Source organism: Misgurnus anguillicaudatus, chromosome 15 (genome assembly GCF_027580225.2).
Source record: "Misgurnus anguillicaudatus chromosome 15, ASM2758022v2, whole genome shotgun sequence".
NCBI classification, from domain to species: Eukaryota; Metazoa; Chordata; class Actinopteri; order Cypriniformes; family Cobitidae; genus Misgurnus; species Misgurnus anguillicaudatus.
The window spans coordinates 27,809,200-27,829,146 of NC_073351.2; the positions used below are offsets into that span (position 1 = coordinate 27,809,200).

The window sequence follows — 19,947 nt, forward strand, 5'->3', positions numbered from 1 at the left end:
CTCTGTTCCCCATTTGCTTTCATCTTTATTTCACCACATTTTATTTCAGTAGAAAAGTGTGCATGTAATGTGCAGTCTTTGTTGTCACACACTTGATGCGCAACAGGAAAATACGGAAAGGTGGCTGTCAAACTCTCTTAACCTCTTATCTCTGTCTCTCTCTCTCAGTTCCTCTCTCGTTTTGAAAAAACTAATATTCACGTATCATTGAATCGACCCTCTAAATGTTGTAAACACAGGCTCCAGAAAAATTACACATTGTGAAAACAGCCCGATATGCTCTCCATCAACAACAATTCTCTGGTGACAGAGAGAACAGTGCAAGCTATAGAAACACATGCTGTGTAAAGACTCTCAGTGAAGAACTTAAAGCACATTTTACTGTCAGGGTTCAATGCCTAAGTGCTGTCTTTAAGTAGAACATGTTCTTTGTACTGGGTGTAATAGTTATACTTTGATTTAGCCAATTATAGGATGTGTTCCTGGATCAACATGCCATCACCTAATCTAGAGAGAACATTTGGGTTTGTATTAACCCATGCAAATCTTTGCCAGATGTCATGATATCTCTCTAAATATATTTGAATGAACATTAATTAATCGCTGTCTCAGACAATGACGTGTTTATCTTGTGGCGGCTAATGTAGCTTCTCAATGCGTTTCGAAAGAGAGGGATGAGTTCTGGACTGAGCCGCTGGTTGCAAGGAATCCTCAGATTCACGGTTTTACATTTCCTTTGGTGTGTAAGTGTGTATTAGTACATGTTTACGATATGCAAAAGGTACATAACCCAAAGTAAACGATGACGCGAGTTATCGTCTCCAACGTAAATCTCTTTCCTTGGACTGACACAAACACATGGATTGTAGGCAACAGTTTTCTTCCTAGGATTGGTGATGTAGACAAGACCGACATTATCATAATTCCTCACGCTTCGGACTCAGCCTGTAAGTTAACTCCTGTTATTACACGGCTCTCTGGAATGCTTGATTCTGATTGGTCAGTTGAGACATTTGCAGGTTCGTTCTTTTCAAATAATAACCGCTCCAAAGTAATAACGCATAGCCGGTACTACTTGTACGATTAAAATCGCTCCGCGCCAATAAAGACCAATAAAGATTACTGTTTGGCGCCATCTTGTGACAAACACTGGACAACCACAATTAAGAATGGAAAATTTTGACATTCATTTTAACATGTACGAAAAAAACAAAACATTTAAACAGTGAATAGAAGAACGAACAACGACAAGACACAGAGAGCTTACAGAGACTGAACTTGACAAAATAGAGCATGACAGCTACGAAACCAACACACAAAAATGTTAATTTAAAACAAATATGCCAATAAAATGTTTCAAATTCATATTCAGGTCCGTTTTTTTTCTTATGTGACAAGTAACCGTGTAATAAGCGGGATAATGTTGAGGCAGCTGGTAGTTATCGGGAAAATAAGCCCCTTCAGTGTGATACAAGACCCTCCGCTTCGCGTCGGGTCCTGATCACACTGTCGGGGCTTATTTCCCGATAACTACCGGCTGCCTCTACATTATCCCTTACTTAGCATTGCACTGTGACCGAATCTTTCAAACATGGTAAGGAGCATCACATTTCCTGCTGACGTCAGAGTTTTTAAGGCCAATCACAACGTACAGATTAGCTGGCCAATCAGGGACACAGCGCTTTTCTGATTGATTCGTTTTGTACAAAATCATTGTGTTATAGAAAGAGAGAGATATCTGGAGCTACAAAAATGTACGGTATGTGAAAACTAATGTGTTTTTTTAACCATAAACCACGCGGACACATTGTATTATACCAAATACATAAATAACGTTGTTTTTAGCAATGAAATAGGTGCCCTTTAATCATTACAATATTATGTAAAGATCATGTTCCATGAAGATATTTTGTAAATTTTTTATCGGTAGTAGTGTTGCTAAAACTTAATTTGGACAACTTTAAAGGCAATTTTCTCAATATTTTGATTTCTTTCACCCTCCGATTCCAGGTTTCCAAATAGTTGCATCTCGGACAATTATTGTACATACATCAACAGAAAGCTTATTCAATAATCCCAATTTCAAATAATTGATCCTGATATGTGTTTCAGGGTCACATATATTAACCTTATTATAGTTTTACTTTGGGTATATCAAAATTGTTTTTGGGTGCAAACCCTTAACCAGTTCGCTATTAAGTACGGAGAAAGAGTTAAATCTAGGATACAGACGCTGAGTAGTTTATAGGTTTATGTGCTTGTTTGACAAGAGTCAAGCAAAGATACTGATTCAGGAACACCTTCTACACCTCCAAAATCACAGCTCCTTGCGCAATAAACCAACAGCATCTTTCGAGAATTCCTAACTCCAAATGCTGCGTAAACTCCAAGCTATCCATGAATGTGTGTGTTCTTGTGTGAAATGAGGGTAGGCAGATTACAATCAGTTTGGGAAATTTATTCTTATTTGAACATCTGATAATGAATCTCATGGCCTACGCAGAATTTACAGCTTGTGAAAACTTGGTTAAAGCATTTTTAATGGCTGTTATGAAAATGAGATCGTTTATTTGTCCAAGTTTTTTCCAGCCAAGTTTTTGTTTCAATAGTGCTAGAGTTAAAACCATAAAATGTGATTACATAGCAGGAACGATTTCTTTGCAGAACTGTAACACGCATTTACGAGAGCTCACCTCTTTCATCTTGGCAGCGCTGAAGGATGGGGTCAGAATGCTGCGAACCCGTTTCCAACGGTCATCTTTCAGCGCGATCAGACTCTCAGTCATTGGTTTAGTCCCGCCCCTCATTGTCTGCATCGAAATCATAGTTTGTAAATTTTGAAAGTGTTAAAGGAAAACACCACAATTTTTCAATATTGTACTATGTTCTTACCTCAACTTAGATGAATTAATACATACTTATCTTTTTTTCAATGTGTGCAATTAATCTTTACACAGCGCATCGTGAATGTGTTAGCATTTAGCCTAGCCCCATTTATTCCTTAGGATCCAAACAGGGATGAATTTAGCACTTCCATGTTTTCCTTATGCCACCATACTTACTCGTGTAACTACTCATGTAACAGTCTTTAAATGGGGAAAACATGGAAGTGTTTGGTGGCTTCTAAATTCATCCCTGTTTGGATCCTAAGGAATTACTGGGGCTTGGCTAAATGCTAACACATTCATGATGCGCTGTACAAAGATCTAGTCTACGCATTGAAAAAAGATAGGTATGTATTAATTCATCTAAGTTGAGGTAAGAACACAGTAAAATATTGAAAAAACTAAAAACAACATGTTGAACAAAATACATGTGATGATCATTGCAGTCTTAATCTAAACCATGAACCATCTTACATATTAATTTGTCATTTAACATCAGTCACTATTAGAATATTGCTAAAATTAATATCAGTGGTTATTGTTAGGCCTTTAATATACGTGAATACAAATGCTTGTTGTTGTTCATTGCTGCATTGTGATACGTCAAACAGAATTCATAATGCAAGCAAAAGTACATATTTTGTTGCATTTAAGTGTAACTGCAATGCTGCAATAGTGAAAACTGTATTTTGTTGTTTCTTGTAAGGTGATCTACTGTCATGGCATGGCAATTGTTTGAATAAGAATGGCCACGTTCGCAATAGCATAACAGCATCCTACTTTTATTATTTGTGACCCAGTCTGTAAAAACCCAGCTTTGTCATTGTTCGCGATTTAATGTTTTCTACATAAAACCATCCAAGATAATTTAAAGACAATATAACCTTGATATCTTTAATAATACTGACTAAGATCATGCGAAATCAATGTATTACAATGCACACTGCAGCACAGTATACTACAGTATGCACACTTTTTTTGTGGCTTCACATACTACCAAAAAAACAGGAGTATGTTCTTGGCCAAGCATCCGCATGTGTGTTCACAAACTTTTAAGCGCCTGAAATTGCTTCATTACGTGGATCACACTTGGCAGTGTTGTTTCGGTTTCATTAAAACTACTGTTGTAAACCGAGCAGGCCAGGCTTAGATTGTTAGATGTTAAAGTGGGGCCAGGTGGCAAAGCTTTGTGCTGTAGGTCAACTTTGATGATTTGAGTTTGTGTGTGTGTGTGTGTGTGTGTGTGTGTGTGTGTGTGTGTGTGTGTTTGGCGGCAGACATTTGTTAACTAACCAACAGGCGCCAACACATACTATCTTTTGGTGCCATGGCAATCTGCTTTATATGCTTTCTCTCACTGATGGTTGCAGACCGTGTGAGGTTTATAAATCTGCCTTTGTTATGTATTAAGCACCCACCCATGAGCATACACACAAACAGGTCAAGTGATAGCCGATAAGCCCCAGTGGTGCACATGGCCTCAGTATTGATCTGGACCTTCCATAATCATTTGTTTTGTGCAATTCCCAGCATGCACTGCTCTAGCAGCGAGGCCATCTTATGAACTTTGACCTTCTGCTTTGATACATAAGTCATGTGATCATTTGTTTTAACTCGAGTTCAAAGCTTTGGAGCCTTTTGGCAAAACATTACCGGACAGAATGCGTTTGCTATCAACAGTCTGTTTATATATTAAGACACGCACAACAAATACACTGTAAAACATTTGCTGTAATTATGCAGCTGGTTGCCAGTAACTTACTGTAGAAGATAAAGACTGAAATGTTTAATGTTCATTTAACTTTGAACAAACTGTTGCCAGTAAATAACATAAATGTAAAATCTACAGTAAGTTACTGGCAGCTAGTTGCCATTAATACCCAGTAATACTGTAATTTCTACAGAATTTTTTTACAGTGTACCTATTGACAGTAAAACACGGTGAAAAATCAGAAAAGCAATCCCTGTCATTGTTTTAGTTTTTTTTATTATGAGAAGTTTGGTTTTTTTCCATTAATGTGGAAACATTATTTTTCATGTATAACGCATAAACAATTTAACTTTAACCAACTTGGTCAGCAAGATTATTTCCAAACATTTGTTTCAGCATGACAGCAGATGCCCTTACAGAGCCAGGAAGACCAATAACACAATTTTAGTTTCAATATATTCCTCTATACAGCATATTTACACACAACCAGTTCAGTTACAGTTACCCAAAGTCCTTCACAGTCAGCTATATGTGCACATTAGTCACCAAAAAGCTGTCATGACGAGAGATCAGATGTAAAACAAACATTTTAAATTCATGATAACGTAGTTGATATAAACTGTACAGTAAGTAAATGATTTCCCTGTATATTTTACAGTAATTTATTGGCAGGATGACTACCACTTAAAGGGATAGTTCACCCAAAAATGAAAATAATGTCATTAATGAATCACCCTCATGTGGTTCCAAACTCGTAACGCCTCTGTTCATCTTCAGAACACATTTTAAGATGTTTTATATTTAGTCCGAGAGCTTGTTGACCTTTCATTGAAAATCTACGTACGATATAACTGTCCATGTCCAGAAAGGTAATAAAAACATCATCAAAGTAGTCCATGTGACATCAGTGGGTCAGTTAGAATGTGTTGACGCATCGAAAATATATTTTGGTCCAAAAATAACAAAAATGACGACTTTATTCAACATTGTCTTCTCTTTCGCGTCTTTTGTGAAGCGCGTGTGCGAGACTAAAGTCACGTGACTGCAATGACGCGGATGACGTGTTATTTGGTGCGCCCCAGCTGTTTTTTTTTTTGGGGGGGGGGTTGTGCGCCCAGGCTTCGTTTACAATCTGATGGAGATGCACGCTATAAGTTTTTTTTTTTTAAACTTCACAAACACGTCTGAGAATAACACGTCATCCGCGTGCGTCACTGCAGTCACATGCACTTCACAACAGGAAGAGAAGACAATGCTAAATAAAATAGTATTTTTTGTTATTTTTGTGCCGAAATGTATTTTCGATGCTTCGACACATTCTGGCTGACCCACTGATGTCACGTGGGCTATTTTGATGGTGTTTTTATTACCTTGACATGGACAGTATACCGTTTGTAGATTTTCAATGAAGGGTCAACAAGCTCTCGGACTAAACACAAAACATCTTAAACTGTGTTCCGAAGACGAACGGAGGTCCCACAAGTTCGGAACGACATGAGGGTGAGTCATCAATGACATCACTTTCATTTTTTGTTGAACTATCCCTTTAAGCTAACTGCTGTATTTCAATATAAAGTAATTTTCCTGTAATGCAAGTATACAGAACAATACTGTATAAATATGAAATATGGTATTGTACTGTAGGTCTTACGGTATTATACTGCTAAATCTGTAAAGTAACATCTTACAGTGTAGGTCACATCGGGACATTTTGTGTGTGTGTAAAACGAGGGTGTGTAAATGTCACACTCACCATCCTGTTGGGAAACTTATTGAATTCCTTCACCATCACCTGTCTGAGCATATCCGGGTCTGCCACGATCACTATAGGCCGACGGCCTAAATAATAACTGACACACACAAACAAACAAGATGAAATGAATAAATAACAGTGCACTCCTTAAATTCCAGGGGGATAGCAGCAGAGAAAAGAACAAAAGGCAAATGCACACACAGACACAGATAAAACACAGCAGGTCTATAGACCCTCCAGACACCCCTTTCACGTTTGTGCGAGTTGGACACTGACATGCAACTCACTCACACACACACCATATGTGAGTGTCTATGTGTGTGTGTCAAGGTCAGATCTGTGAGAAGTTTGATGATGCTTCTCTCTTTTGTAGTCACGCATGGCAGATTTCGCTGCCGAGGTCGTGGCATCTACGCTGTGAACGGAAAACTGACAGCGTGTGCCAGTGTGAGACCGCCTTCATCTAACATGCAACTTCCATTCGTTTTGTCTGTAGTCGAGAATCAATTTCACAGGAAATAACAGGAATGAGGAGATAATTAAACACCTTCATTAAGCTCTGATAATTAGATATAAAAGCTTTTAGGCAAATAATTCAGGCCATTAATCTAGTTCATACAAGCTTTCGGAGGCTTCCTGTTCCAGCAGAAGGCTTTTCTAAGGTTCATTACCGCGTCCAGTGGCTGTAAAACATGGTTATACCCAGCTGGTCCTCGGCCAGAGGCAAATGCAGCAGAGACAGATCACCCTTATCATTTTACTGTACTCTCCCTTCATGTGTGCAGGCTGTATGGTACACTCTTAAAAATAAAAGGGTTCTTCCCAGTGATGCCATAAAAAAATCATTTATTTTTTACCCTTTTTGCACTGTAGTCTAAAGAACATTTTCCACTACAAAGAACCTACAGTATTGTGCAACAGAAATGTTTTTTGGATGTTAAAGTGCTTCATTGTGCTTCACAATGCCATAGAAGATACATTTATGGATTAATGGCTTTATAAGACACCTTTAACACCCGAAAAAAACGTTCTTTTTCTCAAAAAATAACAAAAGTGTAAGAAAGAAGTGGTTCTTTAAAGACTGCAAGATTCTTGTGGAATCAAAAATGGTTCCTCTATATGGCATTGCTGTTAAGAACATTTCGGGTGGTTTGTCAGACAGGGCTTATACTAGTCCCAGACTAAAATGCATGTTTGAGCTGCCTTAATTTAAAACCATATTGCCCTTACATATCTATATCAGTGCCAATTTATTTGCCATGACTGATTTTGAAGGCAAAATGAAATCCTTGAATTCCTTCAGCATAAAAATGGGTGAGATCATGAGGCAGCTGGAGGCATTGACATGTTTGACGGTGATGTCTATTTCTGTGTCCACTGCTTTAGTCGAACGAACATTCTCAGCCCTAAAACAAATTTAAACTTAAACCACAAATACTACTGGACAGTCTATATTTAACATTAGCCTCCATGGTGACCAAGTCCTGGCTTAACCTTAACCCTGTTCGGGAAACTTTAAAGGAAAACACCACAGTTTTTCAATATTTTACGAAATACTATTTTTACTATTATGCTACTGCGCGCTGAGGTCGAAGTGCTGCAAACTAAGTGCTCTTCCGCTATACAATATAGACGGTTTCAGCAGTGACAACCAGTGTTGGGGAAAGTTACTTTTAAAAGTAACGCATTACAATATTAAGTTACTCCCTAAAAAGGTAACTAATTGCATTAGTTACACTGTAAAACCTAAAAGTTACTCAACTCAAACCATTTAAGTAATCCGATTGCATTAGTTTTAAAACGCATACATTTGAGTACTGTGAACTCAAACAAATTGAGTCATATGCAGTTATGCACTCATATATTTAAGTTCACATTACTTAAATATAAGTGCATAATTGCACATGACTCAAGTTCACAGTACTTAAATTAATGTGTTTTAAAACTTAAATGGTCTAATGCAACTGGTTTACTTAAATGGTTTGAGTTAAGTTAACTGTTAGGTTTTACAGTGTACTTTTCATGGAAAGTAATACTTAGGTTACTTTTAAGTTACTTTTTCTTACTAGGCTTAGGCTTGATCTCTTTCAGGCCTTGCATGTGCTTTTTATGACTGAAAAGTTCTGCATTCAGAAATTTCATATTTCTATTGCAAAAATGTCAAGCTCTGACCTGCCATCTCTGTTTCTGACTCAAACTGTTCCTGCTTAGGTGCGCACTCATAGAGTGTGTAATTCTACATGACTATGTTCAGTTTAATTCAGTACATTATGTTTTTTTTTTCAAATTAATTAAACTGAAAAGTAACTTGCATTACTTTTTTATAAAAGTAACTCAAATATTAATGTGTACATTTATAAAGTAATGTGTTACTTTACTTCAGAAAAGTAATATTATACGTATTGCACATTACTTGTAATGCGTTACCCGGTACCCAACACTGGTAACAACATAAACAAGCAGCTTTCGTGGAAAACACCTAACTTATGGTAAAAATAAATAACAACAAAGTCCTTTTTAAATAGTTTGTTTATATAACAAGCAAAATAAACAACACGTAGATGTTTTGATATCCTAAATGGTTTTAGGACACTAAAACATTTGTTACTTTCGACAAGGTATTTGTTTAAGAATTCAGTTTAGCAACTAGTTAGACCATTAAACAAATAGAAACCGGAAGAGAAGTTCCGACCAGACGCGTAATCGCGTCACAGCACGAGCGTCCAATGAAACCATCTATAGTTCTCATTTTTTATTCGCTTAAAAAAAATCGCCATGTTTTATTTTGTGCCACCATACTTACTCGTGTAACTACTCATGTAACAGTCTTTAAATAGGGAAAACATGAAAGTGTTTGATGGCTTCTAAATTCATCCCTGTTTGGATCCTAAGGAATGAATGGGGCTATGCTAAATGCTAACACATTAACGACACGCTGTACAAAGATTAAGTGCATGCATTGAATAAAGATAGGTATGTATTAATTCATCGAAGTTTTGAGGTAAGAACATAGTAAAATATTGAAAAACGCTGGTGTTTCCTTTAAGTACCTTTTTTAAGAGTGTATGGAACCACACAGCCCAAAAAAGGATCTTTAAAGAAAATATATTTTTAACATTGTAAAACAGATAGAAGAGCATGTTTCTTTATATTGTGAAGGTGCAAGAAAAGCGTTGCAAGAACCATTTTTGCTTCACCAAAGAACCGTTCAGCCAAAGTTTTTTTTTTATGTTTTTATACACCCTCAAATTTTTTTTTTTTTACAAAATATGTCACTGGGGCAGTACCCTTTCAAAAAGTATTCCTCTGTACCTTAAGGGTGCATATTAATACCTCAAAGGGACATATCTGTACATATTAGAATCTTGTATCATACTAGAATCTACCTCAACGAATAAGTTGAATAAAGCGCTTTTAGTTGATGTATGAATTGTTAGGATATGATAATAGTTGGCCGAGATACAACTATTTGAAAATCTGGAATCTAAGGGTGCAAAAAAATCTAAATGTTGAGAAATATTGTCTTTAAAGTTGCCCAAATTTGGTCCCTAGCAACACATATTACTAATGCTAAATACATTTTTGATATTTACAAAATATTCATGAAACATGATCTTTACTTAATATTCTAATGATTTTTGGCATACAAAATGTACTATCATTTTAACCCATACAATGTATTGTTGGGTATGCTAAATATACCTTGTGTGACATATGACTGATTTTATGGTCCAGGGTCACATATGTGTATACTATAATTAGTTGCTTGTAAAACTAATATTTCATTTTTATGTTTTGGCTTATTTGTGCCTATTGGTCAAGCACAACACCATAAGGCTTCAAATCATACCTGACGTATATTTTCAGGTAAAGTGAAAAATAAATTGCGCCCTTAAAAATAAACCACCCTTTCAGCTAATTTTAAGCCGAGTGCTCCCGCAATGCGCTAAAACTTCTGAACTCGGTTGACTGATGTCTTGTGCTCTGGGAGCCGACAGGGGTTTTAAGGAGAGTGCAGTGCACTGATATGTATTTCAAAGTCCTTTGATTTTTGTGAGGAGCTCAGACTCTTAGATTACCCAAACTGAAGATGTTGTAATGTCTCTTGACATATCCACACGATTCCAAATAAGATCCCCTTTTCCGGTCCCGACACCCAATCCAGTCCCCCGGATCGTGACACGACACGCACACACACACACACTAACGCACACACACACACATGCACACAGACAAAATCACCGTTGTGATTCTCTTTCTATTCTTTTCATATTAGACACAGGAAGAGCAGAGGCGCTCACTGTGCTTTGATCTCCTCTGAAGAAAAGCCGGCCTCTCAGGTGCAGGGACATTAAACCACAATGTCTGGCCAGTGACTGACTTAATTAGAGTACACTGTGCACACCGTGAGCTCGTGCTGTCTAAATCTGAATGACAAGACTGCAGAAACCTCCTGTCTGGTGGAGTATAAAGAGGAAACCATCTTATCACGTCAGCGCACGACCAAACATGTTGTGCTCATTCAGACCGTTTTGTGGTAAAATTATTTTAGAAATGGAAATGACTCGGACAATCACATTGCCTGCTTTTGCTTTTCTTCACAGAAATATAATCAGAAAAAAAAAGATTTCTATTATGCACAGGATAATGAGAGGTCTTTCATATTTCACCTGACAAAACAAATACGTTTTTCATATTTGTGCTTATAAATGTAACTATAAAAAATTCAGATTAACAGCTTTTATCCTAAGGATTTTTTTGTAGAAACTCAATTTTCTTTAAATTATTATTTTTTTGCTTGCCAGATGCTTTTGACCATCGTAAAATCCAGAAACACTTACCCGCAGACTCGTCCATACTTGTTAATAAGGTCTGTATGTGTCCCAAAGAAACCCTGAAAATAAACACAAAAACACGAGCATTTAAACATTTCAATGTCACACATGATTCAATTTAGGGCCTAGTTTAGACTGTCAAGGCCTTGCATCATCTACAATCATCAGTCAACAAACAAAAGCAAAATGACAAAAAACTGCTTGACTAATAATAAAAAAAAACAATCAGGGCTGTGAATACAACCCAATACTGATACATCTTATAGAACGTGACTGACATTTAGTCTTTACATTCACAGTGCAGTTTTGCTTACGATATTGTTGTTTAGAAAATAAATTCTGATTTAGAGAGATTATGTGTTTTACATATGAGAATTTCACCAGATTAATGTAGTCAGAAACATTTGCATGTCAATGCAGAGATGAATAGGACTTTAAAGCTATCATTTCTTCAATTTATATTTTTATTAATTTATGCTTAATAATGCCTTGAGCATACGCATTTGCCCATAAGGCTTGTGAATAGTCTATACTGCACTTATCTATCAGTAGGGGTCAGTACAGAGCAAATACAAGATCTGATTCATTATTAAGGGGCCTTGTGAGAGGTCCACTGAGAAAATGATGCTGAAATATAATAATTTAACACAATAACTGGACTAATATTACCTATAAACTCACTTAAAGAATTATTAGGAACAACATACTAATACTGTGTTTGACCCCCTTTCACCTTTAGAACTGCTTTAATTCTACATGGCATTGATTCAACAAGCTGCTGAAAGCATTCTTTAGAAATGTTGGCCTATATTGATAGGATAGCATCTTGCAGTTGATGGAGATTTGTGGGATGCACATCCAGGGAACGAAGCTCCAGTTCCACCACATCCCAAAGATGCTCTATTGGGTTGAGATCTGGTGAGTGTGGGGGCCATTTTAGTACAGTGAACTCATTGTCATGTTTAAGAAACCAATTTGAAATGATTCGATCTTTGTGACATGGTGCATTATCCTGCTGAAAGTAGCCATTAGAGGATGGGTACATGGTGGTAATAAAGTGATGGACATGGTCAGAAACAATGCTCAGGTAGGCCGTGGCATTTAAACGATGCCCAATTGGTACTAAGAGGCCTAAAGTGTGCCAAGAAAACATTCCCCACACCATTACACCACCAGTCCGCACAGTGGTAACAAGACATGATGGATCCATGTTCTCATTCTGTTTACGCCAAATTCTGATTCTACCATCTGAAATCGAGACTCATCAGAGAGATGGGCATAAATACATGGAAATGTATTTCAAATACAAATACAAAATACTGTGTCGAAAAATGTATTTAAATACAAATACAAAATACTGTGAGGAAAAATGTATTTAAATACAAATACAGTATTTTGTATTTTAAAAATACACAAAATACATGTGAAATTGGTGATTCAGTGCAAGTATCCCTATTAGGCTGAACTCTATCTGGGTCTATTTCTGAATGCCAATAAGCATTTATAGGTATGCAACTGCTTAGAAACTTTCATTAATGTATGGGTTAATGTCAAGTTGTCATAACAAAGACATCTCAAACAATGTCATCTTTGCAATAAAAATGACAAAATTGAACAAATGACACTTAATGACAGTTGTCATAAATGTCCATAAAATCTCTTCATATTCATGACACGTGTCATGTCATGATTATGAATGTGTCATGTCAGTCTTATGAACACCCCTTCAAGTAAAGTGATGTTTTATAAAAACATCATAAAAACTTTTTCATGTGTCGTCGACCCACATCCTAAACAGTTTATGTGTGAAGAAATCCAAGTATTTACTTCTCACGAGATGAGTGTTTGACAAATTTTCGGCAAACTACTATCTCTCATCGCTGCTTTTTGATGGTTTTGAAAACAATTACTCACGAGTCGCCCTCTGTCATTTACAGAATTATACAACGGAGAGCATGCCAAGCATAAAAGCCTTGTAGGTTTACTGGGGAACCTGCAGGTTCACGCCTTAGAATAGAGCCATGCGAATTGAAAAAGTGTAAACAAGGCTTCAACTGCACAAAGCTAAAAAGAAATCAGCAGCATGTGCTGATTCCACCACTTGCTGCGTCAAGTATGAAAGGGCCTTTAAAGGAAAACACCACTGTTTTTCCAGTGTTTTGCTGTGTTCTTGCCTCAACTTGGATGAATGGGTGCATGCCTATCTTTTTTCAATATGTGCACTTCATCTTTGCACAGCGTGTCATGAATGTGTTAGCATTTAGCCTAGTCCCATTTATTCCTTAGGATCTAAACAGGGAAGAATTTAGAAGCCACCAAACACTTCCATGTTTTCCCCATTTAAAGCTTGTTACATGAGTAGTTAAATGAGTAAGTATTGTGGCACAAAATAAAATGTGATTTTTAAGTGAATAAAAAATGAGAACTATATTGTATGGCGGAAGGGCACTTAGTTTGCAGCACTTCGACATCTGGCGCAGTAACTTCATCACTACTGTGAAAATGTTACTGTGCCCTGAGGTCGAAATGTTGCAAACTAAGTGCTCTTCCTCCATGCATTGAAAATAGATAGTTATGTATTAATTTGTCTAAGTTGAGGTAAGAATATAGTGAAATATAAAAAAATTGTGATTTCCTTTAAGTCAAAAGTGTAGGCATATTTGTCAGCGTTCCACACTCTGTCTCAGTCGTGCAACGTGCAACTGCCTGCCAATGTGCAAGTGTGAATTTGAATTTCCTTTCGCGACAGTTATAATAACACAAATCACATCACACCCAATAATTCAATCGCCCTTGCTTTTTTTCCCACTCCAACATTTCAATTATTGCCCACTAAAAGCTGTACAGATATATTTGCTTACCTGGTGTTTGGTCTGAACTAGTTGATGCATGAAAACAGCACCCTGACTGGTTGACTGGCTCAAAGTATTTTGAGTATTTCAAAAATACAAAAATACTCATCTTAAATGTATTTAAATACAAATTACATTCCATTTTTTTCAAAGGCTTTAAAATACAAAATACAAAATACTATTTTGTATTTCAAATACGTATTTTAAATACATGTATTTGAAATACTGCCCATCCCTCCAGCCAACATTTTTTCAGTCTTCAACTGTCTAATTTTGGTGAGCTCTTGCAAATTGTAGCCACTTTTACCTATTTGTAGTGGAGTTGAGTGGTACCCGGTGGGGTCTTCTGCTGTTGTAGCCCATCCACCTCAAGGTTGTGCGTGTTGTGGCTTCACAAATGCTTTGCTGCATACCTCGGTTGTAACGAGTGGTTATTTCAGTCAAAGTTGCTCTTCTATCAGCTTGAATCAGTCGGCTCATTCTCCTCTGACCTCTAGCATCAACAAGCCATTTTTGCCCACAGGACTGCCGCATACTGGATGTTTTTCTCTTTTCACACCATTCTTTGTAAACCCTAGAAATGTTTGTGTGTAAAAATCCCAGTAACTGAGCAGATTGTGAAATACTCAGACCGGCCCGTCTGGCACCAACAACCATGCCATGCTCAAAATTGCTTAAATCATCTTTCTTTCCCATTCTGACATTCAGTTTGTAGTTCAGGATATTGTCTTGACCAGGACCACACCCATAAATGCATTGAAGCAAGTGCCATGTTATTGGTTGATTAGTTAATTGCATTATGAGAAATTAAACAGGTGTTCCTAATAATCCTTTAGGTGAGTGTATATACTAACATATGACTAAAACTTTTTGCAGCGCAAGGGTTCATATGGAGGATATAGTTAAGAAGTGAACAACAAAAACGCATTTAACATCAAGAATAACAGCCGATTTCTCTGCTGCCTCTACAAATCGAGAAGGTCGACAGCACAGCAACCTGCCTCTCTACTCTTGCAGTCTCCCTGATGGGTAATAGACAGAAGCATGCGAGTGTGTTCTCAGTATACACATTAAGCAGTGGGGTGCGTGCCCTGCCGTTCTTATGTCCTCTCCTTCAGCCGTGCGTTATTGTCATATGGCTACATGCTGTGCATCCGCACATGTTCCTGGCAGTGTGTTTTTATATCTGTGTCCTTTTAGTTAATAAGAGTTCAGAGGCCGGATGACTCAATTCAACCAAATGAACCATCTCTGTCTTTGGCATTGGGGATTCATCTCAGACAGATACGATCAATAAAGTGTGGCCCGACTGAAGAGGACAGTCACAGTCAGCGATCTCCAGTCACAGTCAGCGATCTCCAGGGTGTCCTATTGGAATTGTCTTAAAAAGATTAGGTAGGCCTACTTTCAGTTGTTTTCTGGCACATGTTTGACTTTGACATGTGTGGTGCTTTAGAAAACTGGTTTACTTCTAAAAATCCCTTGTGTGTCCCTCGTGTCAGAACTTTCCTGCGTTTGAAAGAGTTAAGAGGTATGCACTTTCAAGTGAAAAAGACAATTAAAATTGTAGTAACACTGTAGTATTTTATTTTTAATGCACTTATGCATTAAAAGCTGTCTTTAGTCTCAGAGCATGGTACCACTACAATAGAGGGACTATCTAAAAGTAACATTACAGGTGAACACAGTTGCATTAAAGGGGACATATCATGAAAATCTGGCTTTTTTAAGTACTATAATTGGGTCCCGAGTGCTTCTATAAATCTAGAAAATGTGAAAAATATCAACCCAGTAACTTAGTTTTAGCAAACCATTATCTGCAAGCATGTGAAAAAAGCTAATTGAAATTTGTCTCCCCTTGTGATGTCAGAAGGGGATAATATCGCCCCTTAATCTGCACTATCCAACCATGGCACTGCCATTTAGTGCAGAGATCAATTCATTTGCATTTTAAAGGACACACCCATAAACAGGACATTTTTGCCCACACCTACAAAGTGGAATTTTAACATGTGAAGAGTTTCGTTGCAAAACGAGATAAATCCGTTTTTTTAATTGTTCAGAAATCTCGTTTTCTGGTTGTGCATTCCAATTAATATCAATTCAACTGCAGTTGGTTTGTTTTGATTAAAACCTTCATAACTTAAAAAATACAGCTAAGTAGCACCATAAAACAAAATAATAACATAATAATAAACATGTTTTGACAAAAATTTTAAAAAATGGATTTATCTCGTTTTGCAACAAAACTCTTCATGTTATTATAAATTATTTGAACTAGAACTTCACATACACACTGGGTACACCAAAGACTTATTTAACATCTTAAAAAAGTCTTGTGAAATGTCCCCTTTAATTTTATAACATTGCACCATTATGCACTGGATCTTTTGTAAACAGTCTTGGTGAACTAGAGAGGGACCTTTATATTATTTAGCTAGTGCATTAGATTTGTCTATTTTAAAATACAGTAGCAATAAAAAACATTTTCCATGCATGTCCCTTATGGATAAAGAAGTTGTGTGTGTTTGCAATAGAGAGAGAGAGAGAGAGAGAGAGAGAGAGCTGCAGCAATGTTGTTTAGGATCTTAAATGGGCCGAGTCTCATGTCTGTGAGTGTTGTATTTGGTAATGGAGTGTGTCATGATAATGTGCTGCTGTGGGTTGTGAGAGACTCTGTCGTCTAGTCTCTAAATGTGACTCAATCTGCTTCTCCATCCACGACCCTGTCTGTCTATGTACATCACTTCCTGTTACTCATGATTCTCCCACCAAACTATGATTCTGCTATTTTTCTCTTTCTCCTTTAAAATCAGTCCCACTACATCCTTAGTCTTACTTCTCTTTCCTTTAATAATAGATACTAAGTTTCTTTGTCGTAGACGAACCATTTTTGGTTCCCCAAAGAACCACAGGTTCTCACAGGTTCAGTCATTGGTTTTGTGGCCCAAACTTAACTTCCGGTAGACTTCCGCAAAGTATCAATTATAACCGAGCCCCTATAGAGTAGTAGATTATTTTTAATAACAAGCAAAATAAATAACCAGTAAATTACCTTAGTTCATATCATAGCTAAAGTCAACCATTACACTGATGTGTAAAACAGAATGTATGTTAACTACAGATCCTTAAATTCTTGCCTCGCTGCCAAATCCACACAGGGCTGATCAATGCTCACATCGGAAACTAAAACATTTTTATTTTCCACAAGGTATATGTTCCAAAGGTCAGTTTAGTCGCTAGCCAGACTGATAAACGAGCACAGACCGGAAGTTAACTCCGGGCACCGCGCATGCCTCCCATCAAGCCGTCTATAGTCTAAAGAAACATTTTCACTACTGAAAACCTTTGGTGACACAGAAAGGTTCTTTGGGTGTTAAATGTTCCTTATGGAACCACACAAAATGGCTCTTCTATGGCATATACCTTACATTTTTAGATTAAAAATACTAGCTAAACCAATTTACATTTTTGCAAAAAATGAAATAAAACCCAAACATTTAGACTTGGTCCTCAAAAAAGAGAATGGATGCAAGTAATCTGCAAATTTATTTTGAAATTTTAACTCTTTTACATTTGATTGAACCATATGGACACCAAATAATTAACGTCACGTCATTGACCCGTGTCCCTTTAAATGCAAATGAGCTACGCCCTCACTCCCTTACCAAACGAAAAGTGGGCGCTTTTGGTTTATAATAGATCTGATTCCTGTGATTACAGTCTGAGACTAGTATCTTTAGCTGCATTACCGCTACAGAGTGCTAACAAACACATTTAGAGGAGCCTTTGGGTAAAATTAACCAGCCATTCAGTGGCAATGGGTGGGGTTTTTTTTTGGGTGACATCACATTAACAAGATAATCAAAACAGCATGTCTCATGAGTAGGGTGGCCATTCGTGCCAGTTCCGCCGGAAAAGTCCCGAACATGTTTTCGGGTTCGTTCTCCGGAAGTCGCGTTGCTCAACCGCATACGTCATCGAGGTTCTCACATTTCAGTTAAAATACATTTGTTGCTTTTCTGAAATTAAACCCGAAATATTAAACCTTGATGACGTATGCGGTCGACCAACGCGTCTTCCGGAGAACGAACCCGAAAATATGTTCGGAACGTGTCCGGCGGAACTGGCACGAATGGCCACCCTACTCATGAGAGTGCCTTAGTTTAATGAGAATTAAAAAAATGTTTTTGTAGGATTGCTGTGTTCACACACTGCTAACACACATTTATGTCCAAACACCATGTAAAAGTGGCGTTTGCATTCTTTAAAGTACAACCCAATGGTTGGGTTCATCCTTTTTTGACCCAACACTGGGTTGAAAATATCTTAGCATTTTTTTTAGAGTATAGGCTTATTTTCCTTATGCAAAAATATTACTGCTTATGCTATGATTTGGGAATCTTTTAATTTGGAGTTGACATGGTTTTGTGAGAATCATGGGAATTCAAGTGTATTTTTAGGCCACCTGTACAGTGGTGCACATTAAATGAAGCTCTGATATCATTTCATATGCTGTTCTGTCCTCAATAGATTCCCAGATCAATATGTTACTGTCAGACCACCTTGGTGGGCAGGACAGCCTGCTGTTCAAAACGCTCAATTCATTCAATCTCCCCATCACCCAGTTATGACAGAGCTGCGTCTTCCTCACGGTCCCTCCTGTCTCTTTCCTTTATCTCTTCTTTTCATCTCGATTCCCGTCTTCCTGGTTGTGATTAAATGTTATTAAAACGAGGTGAGAAAGGCATAGATTAATATGCATGCAGCTCCGTCTTGCATAATTACCAAATGTCTAGATGAAGCTCCCTAAAGGTGAACTATTTTTTTCATGTGTGGGGTGTTGTTTGTTGCTGTGCACACTTTGTGTGAATGTATTTTGTGTGTGTGTAGATAATGCCCACGTCAGCAGACTGGCTCTTACAAACAGGGCTCTCCAGAGCATTGGTCTAGCAAAATGCTCTGACCCAATTCTGAAGGCCATCCTCTCAACTAAATCCTGTAGGTCTTTGTGTATGTTTTGTGTTTCTGGCTTTGGAGACACAATCCTCCTCTCAAGTGACAGATGTGACTAAAATTCAGGTTTGAATTAAGATTTAAGAAACTGTAACTGGTACGTTTCACAACAAAACCACAGTAAATACCAGGTGGCATTTAATGGATTAGAGTCCTCATCTGAATTACACAAGAGTCTCACATTGGATTGTTATAGTTTATTGTTAGAATGTTGCTGTTGTCAGTTATTGCTGCAAAACGTGAAATATAAATATGCATAGGGCAATATTAAAGAGTTAGTTTACCTAGTCATATAAAATTAAAGTAGGGGTGCACGGGGCAAAAGCGAACGCAGGGTTAATTGTAACACAAACTGTTAATTACATTGTTGCACAGGGTCAAGCGATTAGTTTTTCCGGTATTTTTTCACGCTGCCAAAAGACGATCTCTGGCAAATTATTGGAAATGTATAACGTTTTTCGAGAGTTATTGATGAACGAGTGTTTTGATGGCATATAAGTAGCATAATAGTTTTTTTTCGGTTTCTAAGTTGGGTGTGTCAAATACAATGCTATGTCATATTAATCAGTGTCTTGTTGACTAAAACATAGCATCATTTTGAAATATGTCTGCAGCTCTTAGCAACTTTTTTGGTAGGCTTGAAAATATTTTGACCCAGCGGGGTTAATTGTAATGCTGTGTTACAACTAACCCCTCAGCACTTACGATATGAAAACAGCTAATGTTAGCGTAATTCTTGCCGTTGTTTAAAATAAGATGCACACGAATGATTGCTGGCTGCCACCAAATAAATGTGCCTTATGAACAAAAATAAATTTTTACAGACAATTTTTGATATCTTTAATATTGATTGAACAAGGTCACGTCAAAGATTGAAATCAATGAATGGTTAAAA

General features: G+C 37.2%; 1 protein-coding gene across 3 annotated transcripts in view; it reads right to left on the minus strand.

Moving 5' to 3' along the window:
• Nucleotides 1-19,947, minus strand: part of tbxas1 (thromboxane A synthase 1 (platelet)) — an 87,372-nt gene that overhangs the window by 39,392 nt on the left and 28,033 nt on the right. For 2 of the 3 annotated variants that reach the window (XM_055174203.2, XM_055174204.2), the window contains exons 4-6: nucleotides 11,191-11,243; nucleotides 6,350-6,446; nucleotides 2,694-2,810 (exon numbers count right to left, since the gene is read on the minus strand). In XM_055174203.2, the coding sequence (XP_055030178.2) occupies nucleotides 2,694-2,810; nucleotides 6,350-6,446; nucleotides 11,191-11,243 (267 nt within the window). The remainder of the gene's footprint in view (nucleotides 1-2,693; nucleotides 2,811-6,349; nucleotides 6,447-11,190; nucleotides 11,244-19,947) is intronic. The other variant, XM_055174205.2, reaches the window with a different exon arrangement.